The sequence below is a fragment of the Ochotona princeps genome, chromosome 9 (assembly GCF_030435755.1).
Source record: "Ochotona princeps isolate mOchPri1 chromosome 9, mOchPri1.hap1, whole genome shotgun sequence".
Taxonomy (NCBI): Eukaryota; Metazoa; Chordata; class Mammalia; order Lagomorpha; family Ochotonidae; genus Ochotona; species Ochotona princeps.
Genome location: NC_080840.1, coordinates 7,057,092 through 7,069,869, shown reverse-complemented (window position 1 = coordinate 7,069,869; position 12,778 = coordinate 7,057,092). Strand labels below are relative to the sequence as shown.

Here is a 12,778-nt window from a genome sequence, read left to right as displayed (position 1 = left end):
CAAACTCCCACCCCCAGGCAGATTTTCCCCATTTTGCTACAATGGTATAGTCCTTCATAAGAAATCATAATTCTATCAGTCAGGTACACTATTTTGATTGTATTTAATTTCTATATACCAGTTTCTAACTTTGCTTTAATAATTACCTCTAAAGCAGACTTTCTGATGCTCTTAAGAGATGTCACAGATTACTTCTGTAGAAATAAGTCCATATAGCAACAGGCTTCAGAAGTGTTTCTTCTAGTATTCTCCAATAAAAGATGAGGTCACAACGATAAAATGTAATTTAGCAATATATATTTGTAAACGTGATAAGTGATTGCATCTACATACTGAAATTAATCTAGATTTAATCTGGATCCAGGTTCTGATTAGGTTGGAAAATTCTTAGTAAATAAAATCCATGTATTATATCAGATCGGGCATTTAGCCGTTCGGCTAAAATGTCCATGTGACACATCAGAGTGCCTGGGCTGCATTCTCTGTTCTGGCTCTCTATGTTCCACCAGTGCAGACCCTGGGAGACAGCAACTGGGTTCCTGGCACCCTCGTGGGAGTCTTGGATTGTGTCTCTTGCCCCGTAGCCCAGCTACTGCTGGCCTCTGAAGACTAAACCAGCAGATAGCAGCTCGCTTTCTCTCTCTCTCGGTGTGTGTTTGTGTGTGTGTTCCTGACTTGCAACTAAAATTTTTCAATAAATTCATTATTTATTGTAAGTACATCTACTTTATCTATTTTTGAATAGCAGAAACATAATCACGTCAGAGATTTCCAAACCATTAGTTCATTTCCCACGTGTCTGAGATAGTCAAGAACTGGGTCAGATCCAAGGGAGACCCCAGGAGCTGCATCCAGTCTCCCAACTACTTGACCCATCACATATTCCTTCCCATGGTGTGCATTCTATATATAAATATAGAACATTTCTGTAACAAGTAAATATGTATGTATATATAAATATTTGAGTGCATATTATTAACACAGATTAGCATACATGTATATGTATGCCATATATAAAAATATTGTAACAACTGGATAATTATAGTTAAATATAGCTTTTTTAATCTCAGATTTCTACGAAAACTTGGAAGCAAGGTGATATTCCGTTACCTATGACATGAGAAAATTAATTAATTAGTTTATTGAATACTCCGCCCTAACATTGTTCAGAGAAATATTTACATAGACAAGCCAGGCTTCAAAGATTGCTGAAAATTAAGTCTCTGACATATTAAGACAGAAGCCAAAAGACCCTACGCTGAGATCTGATGACACGTTTGAGATGGGACTGTGCCCCAGCACCTGTTCTGTAGGTACCAATTGAGTTGATGACTTCTGTTAGGTGGTCTTTGAAATAGTTCCAAATTTCCTTCAAACAAAATTCACATCTGAGTTTAACCAAGCCGAATGAACAAGAAGAAACTTGTAGCTTGAATATTTTTGGTAATCCTTGGTCTTTCTTTGCTCAGGATGCTTGTCACCCTGGGACAGATGATCCACACTTATTGATAGTAATCGTGTCTGGATTGCAGCAAAGCAGAGAAAGAGAGACTGAGATTTACAGAAGATCTCACAGGATTCCTCCAAAGTAAGAATTACTGTTCTATTATAAGTGAGTAAAATCAGGCAATCAGTTCACAGAGGATGGAAACATGAGTCATACCCTCACCTGTCTGATAACAAGTCTTCTTTCCCGCTACGTTAAAGGGCTTTTTTCCTACATGGAGTGGCTCAGTCACAGAAGAGAATACTTTTCCATGTATCTAAAATAAAACTACCCTGTTACCGCAGGCTGCCTTGAGTCATCCCACTAGGTATGCTGAAATCCTAGCTGCCCGCCCCACCCACCCCCTAGGAGCTTCAAAATGCAACCCTTCTTTGGAAAAAAGGGTCATTGCAGAGGTAATTCATCAAACAAAGTCATGCTGGAGTTGGAGTCAATATGGTACTATGGTGAAGTCTTCCATCACCCTAGAAGGCGTGAGCAAGACGTGAAATATTAGGTATTGAGGATTTCTCTGCACACCCCTCCTAAAACTGTTCTGCACCTAAACTGTTGACATCTGTCTTGCTGGAGTTATAAGCCAGTCTAGACTACCCGGAAAAAAGCCAGGTTCAGCAAAATTATGCTTCAATGCTATAAAAGGCTAAAAATTATAATGAAAATTGACACAAGACAGCTGAACAGTAATCTATAGCCATTTTAAGATATACAGAACCCGGTTGTATATAAACTAAAATTGAAATGTCAATGAAGTAGTCACAGGATGTGGTTAAGAACTTGCATTTATTTTTAACATATTTTTTACTCAATACTATGTCAATTAATTCCATAACGTTATAAATTGTTGCTGATGTTAAAAAAACAAAGATGGGCAAGATTGGCAGCAATCCCCTAGGAGTGGGCAGAGATGCATAGGAAGAACCAATACTATCAATAACTTCACTCAAACATCTGGCTTCTAGAAGCATGAGATAATGAGTTTCTGTTCTTTAGGCCACCCTGCTGTGGTCCTTTGTCACAGCAGTCCGAGGAAAATGCTGCATGTATCGCGCAATTCCTTTTGAGCGTGTCATAATCTTTCAGATGAAATGGCAAGTGTATGCCAAAGTATCTTAATCTACTTTTAAACACTAGTAAACACATTAGTGAATATCATTCTTTAAAAAGAGCCTATTGTCAATAGCAACATCTGATGCAGAGAAGTCTTTCTAAAAGACTTGATCCAAAGCTTGTACAACTGTCCAAAGGGAAGCAGTGAATGTAGCCACAAGTGTGAGAGATCAAGGTCTTGGTGTCAGGCACAAGTGGGTTCTAATCCCACCACTGCCACTTGTCAGGCGTGCCGGCTTAAACAAGGACTGACAGTTCTTTGAGCCTTCGTTCCTGAGTTGTGAATGTACGTGTCTCCATTCATGGGTCTGGCTGGATCAGAGCTGCTGTGCCCAAAGCACCTGGGACAACGTGGTGCCTTGTTCTGGCACCTGTGTGATGCCTGCCTGCTTCCATGCCCAGCACTGCAGCACTGACAGGCTCAGCCATGCAGACTGCACAGCCTTCTACTCCTGAGACACCCGTGAAGACATCCATTCCAGTACGGGCTCTATTTCTACGGTGCGCCAGGGCTCATCAGCTCATTCTCAAGCATGTCTTGGCCCAGTGATGATTGGTTACTGTGTTTGAGATAGTTTACCAATGATTCTAGATTCAGTCACCTGTGTCACTCTTTCTCTTGATCTGAGATAGTCTGGATGATGAGAAATGTGTTCTGTGACTCCTGTAGCCAGCCATCTCTCAACTGCAGAGAACCCGAGGTTGAGAAACGACTGTCCTTTGAGAACTGACATAATACCTATCACTTTCCCTGCACCGAAAGAATATTGGGAGCACTGGAAACTGTAAACAAATCCAAGCTTTTTAAAATATACTCAGGCCCAGAGTGATAGCTTAGCAGCTAAGGTCCCCACCTTGCAAGCACCAGGATCCCACATGGGTGCTAGTTCTAATCCCGGGCTGCCCTACTTCCCATCCAGCTCCCTGCTTGTGGCCTGGGAAAGAAGTCAAAGATGGCCCAAAGCCTTGGGACCCTGCACCCACATGGGAGACCCAGAAGAAGCTCCTGGTTCCTGGTTTCAGATCAGCTCAGCTCCAGCCATAGCGGCCACTTGGGGAGTGAATCAATTGATGGAAGATCTTCCTCTCTGTCTTCCTCCTCTGTATATCTGTCTTTCCAATAAATAAATAAATCTTAAAAAAAACACTGGCAGGATTTCTCCAGAAACCACATTTGCCTCTGTTCTCAAAGCATAAGATTCAGTGTATATGGTATAAGCGATTAATACAACAGTGATGTTTCTCCAAGGAGGTCCCTAGATCAGCAGCATGGAACTGCACCTGAAGGTCTGTTAGAAATCAGGATGTCAGGTCCCCTGTCAGACCTGAGCTTTGACTAGGTGTTTCAAAAAGCCTTCTCAGTATTTTGATACACATCTAAATTCGAGGACCACTGCCACAGAAAAAGGGTTCAGAAGCAATGAGAAAAGACACAAACACACATCAGGTTAAGACTGTGCACCAAGGAATAGCTACCATGGAAACCCTCTGTGTTTGGTTTACAACTATTCAAAATGAATTATCATTAGCAATGATGGATGCGCTCCTTAACAATAAATTGAGCTCCCCAGGAAATAGTTAAGACCTCTGTGTTTTGAATGAGAAAGGAGAAAAGTCTGAAATTGATTTTTCAAAGATTTATTAAAACTATTAAAACAATGTTAAAGGTTTAGGGAGTCTCAAATTAGTTTTCTTTGGAATATTCCCTGAAAACTCGTGAACTGATCATGAATGATTATACTAGTTCACGCTGGTTTTCCGGTGTTCCTGGTATCATTAACACAAGCATACCTTTAGTTGTTGAAGAGTTGCCACCACGAATGCCCGGTAGCCATCGAAGTTAGCGCAGGGATTTCCCATGAGAAAGAGCTCCTCCAGGTGGATGTTCTGTTTCAGGGTTTGGATGCTGCTCAGCTCCCCAATGAAATTCACGGTCAGGTCAAGTTTTTTTAGCACTTCACAGCCTGTTGAGAATGGCAAAAAGAAAAAGAAGAGTCACAAAACTCCTGTGCACAATAGCACACGACAGAAGTTCAATAATGACAATGTTACACCTGCTGATCAACCGCATTGTTCACCAAGAAATGCTTTGCACAAATATCAACGAAAAATTTAGGGTAACCCCACTTTTCTATTTGGACCTCTCCTTCCCTTCAATATCCTAAAAGCAGACTTTCACATCAGTCCCCTAGTGTCAGCAGTCCAGGGGCACCACTCTCCCTGCTCACATCGACAAGGCCGAGGCTGGTGAATGTCTGCATTTGGTCACTTTCTGACATGAAGAAATCCAAGTAGAAGCTGCTATTAGCATCAGTGTGACATCAAAACAAAATCTTACAGGAGAGGCTTTGGATCTCTTCTGGAGTGCTTTCCCAGGTTATAGAAATACATTTTACCATGAGCCTGACCCGTGGGGAGCTTCCCCCAAATGAAAGGTATGTTATAAAAGCAGTACTTTCAAAGTCACTAATAAAGGTAGAATGGCTCCAGGACCACTAGTAAGAGAACTGAAGTTGTTAATAAAGAAGAAGAACAAGAGGCATGCATGCTTATAAGAATAATTATAAAAACTAGGTGACCAATGTTCACATGAACTTGAAAGTTAGTCTAAAGTATTCCCTTCCCTCCTCTATGTCATCAGCCCAGTCTTGCCTAACTCCTAAACTCTTTCCACAAACTCCCTGTCCACTAGCAGCCTGTCATTAACACTCCAATCTAGACTCATCATCTTTTTCACAGAACATGACAACATAGCAATTTTGTAAATGACTAATTATTTTGAGACCACAAGCAATAAGAAAGCAGGAAAATGATATGAAGCAAAAAACAAGCAGGTCTGGAATATTTTACGTGCCACAGGCAAGGCAACACTCAGAGAATGATAAGAATGTGTTGAAATACATGTTGAAAAGGCTTCTCTGGCCAAACTCAGAGCATTATGGTGGTAAGATAATCCACAGGCTAGAACAGGAATCCATTAGTCCATATTATAAACATTAATTGGAGAAACAGAAAATTCCTTCTTCAGAGTGCAATTTTACCTAATAAATTTAGAAAGAATGATGGGATTAGAAAGCTCTTAATGAATGCTAAAACTGGACCATGAAAGTATGAAGAGAAACAAGATACACACTTATCAAAATATCTTCCCACAAATTACTTCTTAATTAAAAAGTAAAACAAAGTAGCTTTACAATGCAGAAGCCTGCTGGTGGCTGCCTTTCCTTCGTCCCTTCCATCAAGACAGGCACAAACTGCAACAGCAGCGTTGTTCCATTTTAATTCTTTGTGTTGTCAGTTGCCATATCTGAATTTTTCTCATTTTTGTTTGATCGCATATGACCAGTTTTCTCCTAATAGAATATTGGAAAAATTTTTACTCACTCATTTACTTAATATAAACAACATCCTCAGTAAAAGAAGGGGAAAAAAAGGTCAAGAAGTAGGGCCAACGCCATGATATGTAGGCTAAGCCTCTGCCTATGGCACCAGTATTCCCATATAGGAACCCGTTTGTGTCCCTGCAGCTGCTCCACTTCTGATCCACCTCCCTGCTTATGGCCAGGGAAGGCAACAGAGAATTGCTCAAATCCTTAGGCCCCTGCACCCACGTGGGAGACCCAGAAGAAGCTCCTGGCTCCTGTCCTTGGCAGATTGGCCCATCTCTGGCCATGGTGGCCATTTGGGAATGGCCCCTCATATAGAAGAGCTTTCTCTGTGTTTCTCCTCTTTGTAACAATTTCAAATAAAAAATAAGATAAATCTTTAAAAAGAAAAGCAATGTCAATGTTTCATTTGTGGAGAAAGGGAGAGATGATGAGAGCAAGCCACAAAGAAGGAAGAAGACAAAGATAAATGGGCAACTGGAGCATATCAGTCAACAGGGAGATTAGTCAACAGCTTCAAGGCAAAACTAAACAAAGCACAAATTCAAAGACAATCGAGCAATTGTGGGGAAAAGATGACACCAACAAGACTGTCTAGATCGAATTATTTCAGTGCCACCAGGTGATCACTGTATTACACTAAATTATAGGACATAGAATTACGATAGAAATCAGTAGATAAAGAGGGAGAAGAAACCTATATGCCCACCTTTTAAAGTGTGTAAGCAAACTCTAATGTATCCATTTAATGTAAGATTTAAAAACAGTGCCTATGACCACTGTATCAAGACCAATCACTGTGAAGGGGTTCACATCCCATGGCTCATTAAGATGGCTGGTTCTGCAATGCAAACGTAGAAGGAGGTGGGCAGAAGGGAACTGAGAGCCTTGAAGACAACGTGAGAAGACAGAATCTGGACCTTGTGTGTCAGCAAGTTACCAGACGATGCCGAAGGTGCGAACAACAATAAACAACAGAGAAGCATGATGAAAGTGAGTCGGGAATAAGGTCACATACGTGACCGAAGAAACAAGAGGCATTGAGAATGGTTACACTAGGGAGCTGGCACTGAGCGTGTGAGGGCATGACAAGAGACTGTGCTTTTTCAACACACATAAGCCACTTCTTAATTTTTATGATTATTTTATTTACATAAGGTGAAAGATTTCACATATTTCACATATACAGATTTAGAAGTCTAATGATGCTCCATACTGAGCCATTCTCCTGTCCATGCCTCCACCATCGCTCCTGCCTTCCTTCACGTGGTTTTTACAATGACATACTTCAGGCTTATTTTATCCTCAGAAGCTTAACCCTCTACTAAGTAAAGAATTCAACAAATAGTAGCTAGAAACTACTGCTCCTGAAGAGGATAGACAATAATCAAATCTCAAAACATCAACTTCCCAGTCAATTAAGAGTCCCAATATAACATTAACAGCAATTAATTTGGTATATGTTTGCAAGGAAAGAATCTTGATTGAATTTGAACTGTAATACTGCACCAAGGTGGAGGAATCCACCAGGGGGGAGGGGCGTGGGGAGGGGTGGGGGGATTCCCAGAGCCTATGAAACTGTCACATAATGCATAATAATTAATAAAAAAAAGTCAAAAAAAAAAAAAACATCAACTTCACTCAGAGAGAGATTTCTTTGTATTCTGTATGTCAGTTACCACAACTCAGGAATACTATATAATACTCGTCTTCTGAGAATTGAATTATTTCACTAGACATAATAATTTCCATTTGCATCCATTTTGTCACAAAAGACAGAATTTCATTCTTTCTTATAACTGATGATTATTCCAAAGTGTGTATATAACACATTTTCTTTATCCAGTCATCGGTTCATGGGCACCTCAGTTGATTCCATACCTTAACTATCATAGACTAAGTTACAATAAGGTACAGATAATTCTCTTGTATGCTGTTTTCATTTCATTTTGGTAAAATCCCAGAAACAGGATGGCTAGGTCATAGGTTGGATCCATGTTGAGGTTCCCCTTAACTCCAGTGAGATTGGCCTACATTCAGAACTCTACGAACAATACCCGCTGGTATGGATGTGGGGAGAAAGGCACCCTCCTTCACCGCTAGTGGGAGTGCAGGCCAGTACAACCACTATGGCAATCAGTATGGAGAGTGCTTGGAGAATTGCAAATAAACCTGCCATATGACCTAGCTATCCCACTCCTAGAAATATCCCAAAGGAAATGAAAACTGCCTATAAGAAGGGGATCTGTAATCCCATATTTACAGCAGCACAATCTACAATAGCAAAGACATGGAAACAATCCAGACGCCCATCCAAAGAGCAGTGGCTAAAGAATCTGTGGTACATCTACTCCATGGGATATTACTCAGCCATCAAAAAGAATGAAATCACAGCATTTGCAACTAGATGGTCCCAACTAGAGACTATTATGCTCAGTGAAATAAGTCAATCCCAAAAGACAAATATCATATGTTTTCTCTGATATAAGGCAACCATCATGCAAATTCTAAGTTCAATATCCCTTTCCATACTGTTCTTTCTGCAACCCATGCATTTTAATATTTTGATTTCATTTTCATTTCTTCCAAACACTTTATTTTCTCTTGTCAAATTCATTACTGGCTCATGGATCACACAGCGGCATCATTTTACCCAAGAGCCTTTTGTGTTTTCACCCATGTGTTGGTTATTCAGTGGCGCTTCTTTCCAACTTCATGGTGTTGTATTTTTTCTTTTTTGTGTGTGTGTTTAACTTCACACAAGTTGTTGACCTTATTTCATGGCTTCTCATTTAAAGGAATATATAGTGATGGAGTAATAGAGACTACTATATCCAGATGTGAAGATACATTGCAATATGCATCCCTACTTCCAAATCAAAGGTTGACTCCCAATGAAACTGTTGGACTTATCTAGACAACGGGATGCTGGACTGTCTGATATTGTCTGCACCACCGGCAATGTTGCGGCACACTCAAATAACAGGTTGATGGAATCGTGACTCTTTATGATGGACTACACTATTGCAACAGAATGGGGAAAATCAGTTGGGGGTGGGAATTTGGGTGGTGGGAATTCCAGACTCTATGGAATAGTACCATAAAATTCAAAATTCAAAATATGAATTTAAAAAATATAAAAATCAATAAATGTGATTTATCACAGTAACAAACTAAATAATAAAACCCATATGATTATCTCAGTAGATGCAGATAAAGCATTTGATAAAAGACAGCCTAGTCTCCTTTCACAATAAAAGCCTTAGGCAAACTGGGACTTAAAGCACAGTCCTTGAAACAACCAAGGTGAGCTGTGACAAACCCATCATCAACAGGGCAATGTCGGGAGCGTCTCCAACCAAGAGCCAAAGTGGGACAAGGATGTCCACCTTTACCACTGCTAGTCAATACAGCCAGAGCCAGTGGGCTAGAAAAAGAAATCAAAGGAATATCAACTGGAAAGGGGAAGACAAATTATAACTGTTTGCAGATAAAACAAGACTCCATTAAAGCCTGTTGGAAATCAAGGTGTTTGGTAAACTTGCAGGATATAAAATAAACACAAAAATTTAATAGCCTTTATATATTTAAGCAATGCTATGTCCAAGACTCACTTTGACCTTAAACCACCCACTGTATTATTATGGTTAAAAATATATATTAATCATGAAACACAAGAGGGCCTGGTGCAGTAGCCTAGCAGCTAAAGTCCTCTCTTTGAAAGTGCTGGGATCCCATATGGGCGCTGGTTCTAATCCCGGCAGTCCCGCTTCCCATCCAGATCCATGCTTGTGGCCTGACAAAGCAGTTGAGGATTTTGCATATGTTCATAGCAGCAAAATCAGTAATTGCAAAAACATGGAAGCAGCCAAAATGCCCATCAGCAGAGGATTGGATAAGAAAGCTATGGTTCATCTACTCCATGGAATACTACTCAGCTATTAAAAAAAACAAAATGCAGTTCTTTGTGGCCAAATGGGCCAAACTGGAAACCATAATGCTAAGAGAAATGAGCCAATCCCAAAAGGTTAAATACCACATGTTTGCCTTAATTTAAGATGATATGATGTTATGTTATGTATGTCATATGTTGTGTATAAACTAAAATTGAAATGTCAATGAGGTGGTCACAGAAGGTGGTTAAGAACTCTCATTTACTTTTAACATACTGGTTACTCATTACTATGTCAATTAATTCCATAATAATGTAAATTGTTGCTGATGGTATGTTGGAGCTTTCAATTGACTGGGATGATGCTCTGCTGGCTCTGTCTTCAGACCAGAGAGGGTATACCTAAGAAGCCGTTGAACTTGACTGGACAATAAGATGCTGGACTATGTCTGGTATATGCTTGCAATGGGGGAATCTCAACTGAACCTGAACTGTGGTTATGCAACAAGGTGGAGGAATCCACCATGGTGGGAGGGTTTGGGGAGGGGTGGGGAGAATCCAAGTACCTATGAAACTGTGTCACATAATACAATGTAATTAATGAATTAAAAATAATAAATAAATTTAAAAAAATAAAATAAATATGGTCAACCTTGTGTAAGAAGGTGGCTTTATGTTATCCTTGCCACTCAAAATTAGAAAAATAAAGAAATTTGGAGAGCCTTAAAAAAAAATAAAATAAAATGATTAAATCTTAAAAAAAAATTGGCCATTTCTCCATGGAGCCTGCACTTAAAAAAAAAAAACACAATAAGATTTAAATGGTAGAAGAACAAATAAAAAATTGTATGTTCCAGGTTTTACTATGTATGTGAGGAAAATTCAGCAAATCACATTTTTCAAAATAATTTTTGAGATGAAGAAAAAGAATAAATTCTCAGGTCCTATGAAATTATTAAGTATATAAGTAATGTTGCAATTTGGCAAGTCTACACCTGTTGTATTTTTAGCATTTAGTCTGCAAATCATAAGATAATATTTTAAATCATTTTTTCCCTTTCAAATTCTCAGAATTGCATCGTGGGGAGAGTTTCCAATAAGACACCTCAACTAGAAACAGAGCTAAGTCCTCCCATGCTGGCTGGGAGAGTTCTAGTGGATGACAAACTGTGCGTGGGTGTCAGCACAGCAGTTAAGTCGCCCATGTGCCACAGTGAGCATTTGGGTTTGCTATGCAGCTCCAGCCCTTCACGCTAGCCTCTTATTAATGCAGGAACAGGGAGGCAGGGCGATGGGTCAGGCAGCTGGGGTCCTGACCAGCACAGGAGACCTGACCCGTCTTCCGAGATGCCGGCCTTGGCCCCAGCCTAGTCCTGCTTGCTGCAGACACCTGGGGAAGAATCCAGCAGACAGGAGCTTGCTCTTTTTCTCCTTCTTCGCCCTCTCCCAGCACAGATACATAAAAGAAGAGAAAATAAAATGCTGAAAACACCAAACAGGCGCTATTTTAAACATACCAATACACTCGGTAATGCAATCATCAAATCATAACGTGTGAACTTGGCCATGAAGAATAAATATCAAAGCACATATATAGATATAATTAAGCCTATATCTGTATGTCCGCATGTGCACTTTACATTAACAAATGCCAGATGGATCTTTGAAATGTGGAAGATATATTGGGAGCAGTCTGACCCAAGAAATGGGTTACATGGTATTTCTTAAGTTTATTTGTAAGATTCTAGAAGATATTTTAATTAGGATTTTTGTTTTTATAAGAAGCGGTTGCCATTTAAAGACTTCAGCAAGGTGAAAAATTCATGTACTTGTCTATTTTGCTTCTGTAGATGAACAACCATCAAACAGTCACTACAGCTTTCAGGGTGAAGAATCTTAATTTGTCTTCTGCTTGGTTTACAGGTAGTTAAACTATGTTTGCTTCCCTAAAGCTGAGCGGTAGTTGCCAACCTTGCTCCCAGCAGCCGGGTGCTGCTCCTCTTCAGCTGAGCCCAGGCCCCCATGGCATTTTACGAAAGCCCAGCCCAGCAGAGAGTAATGGTCCCGGAGCTCAATAACACTGATGCACAAACGTTGGGAGGCTCACACTACTAGAAACCTCACTAACCATCTGGGTTAGGGTGTGGAGAAAGGAGGGATGGATAGAGTAGCACTTTATCTTATGGGAATTCCATAAGAGGGAAAAAATTAGCTATGTTAGCCATTTTTTTTACCATCTAGGAAGAAAAAGGAAAAAAAAACAATGTATTTTAAAATCACAACAACATTTACTCAAATAGGTGGCTTGAGTGCGTGTATCCATTTCTCTCCAGGATTTTAAATTGTACATCCTCCTTCCCTTGACCTCTCCCACCAGGCATAGCCTTAGAGGACCCTGCACTCAATGTACGTTCATTACACTGCAAGGCAGAACACTGAAGGGAAGACTGGCTCAGATGCAGTTGGGATGAGCAGAGACGCTGCAGAAGACAATAGCAACAATGCTTCCCTCTAGTGGAAGATGAGCAAACTATCCCAAAAGTTGAACTCGTATCCCATAAACTTTCTTAATGAAAACAAGCCACAGACAACACAACTGAGAGTCAAATTCTTACTCACTTCTCTGATGCTTTGAACTGAAATTCTACTACCACAGAACATGGATATTGAATAAGTTTGTAATTTACCTTCTGGACAAGAGATCATAGTAAGAGGGCTATAACACAATAACAGAGTTATGACCCCATCTCTAACCCAGAAAAAAATGATTTAAACATGGAAAGAATCTTCTAGACTCCAGCATGGAGATTTGGTTTGAGGGCTTTGAAACAGCAATTTTTTATGTTTGAGAGAGAAAAACTAAAAATGTATGATGCATATTTATAT

The 12,778-nt window shown here is 39.9% G+C and overlaps 2 protein-coding genes across 3 annotated transcripts in view; both read right to left on the bottom strand.

The window, feature by feature from the left end:
• TMEM71 (transmembrane protein 71) overlaps nt 1-12,778 on the bottom strand; it is a 192,513-nt gene that overhangs the window by 106,777 nt on the left and 72,958 nt on the right. The window lies entirely within an intron of this gene.
• Nucleotides 1-12,778, bottom strand: part of DNAAF11 (dynein axonemal assembly factor 11) — an 86,438-nt gene that overhangs the window by 56,974 nt on the left and 16,686 nt on the right. For both annotated transcript variants that reach the window (XM_004580733.4, XM_058668468.1), the window contains exon 4: nt 4,406-4,578. In XM_004580733.4, the coding sequence (XP_004580790.2) occupies nt 4,406-4,578 (173 nt within the window). The remainder of the gene's footprint in view (nt 1-4,405; nt 4,579-12,778) is intronic.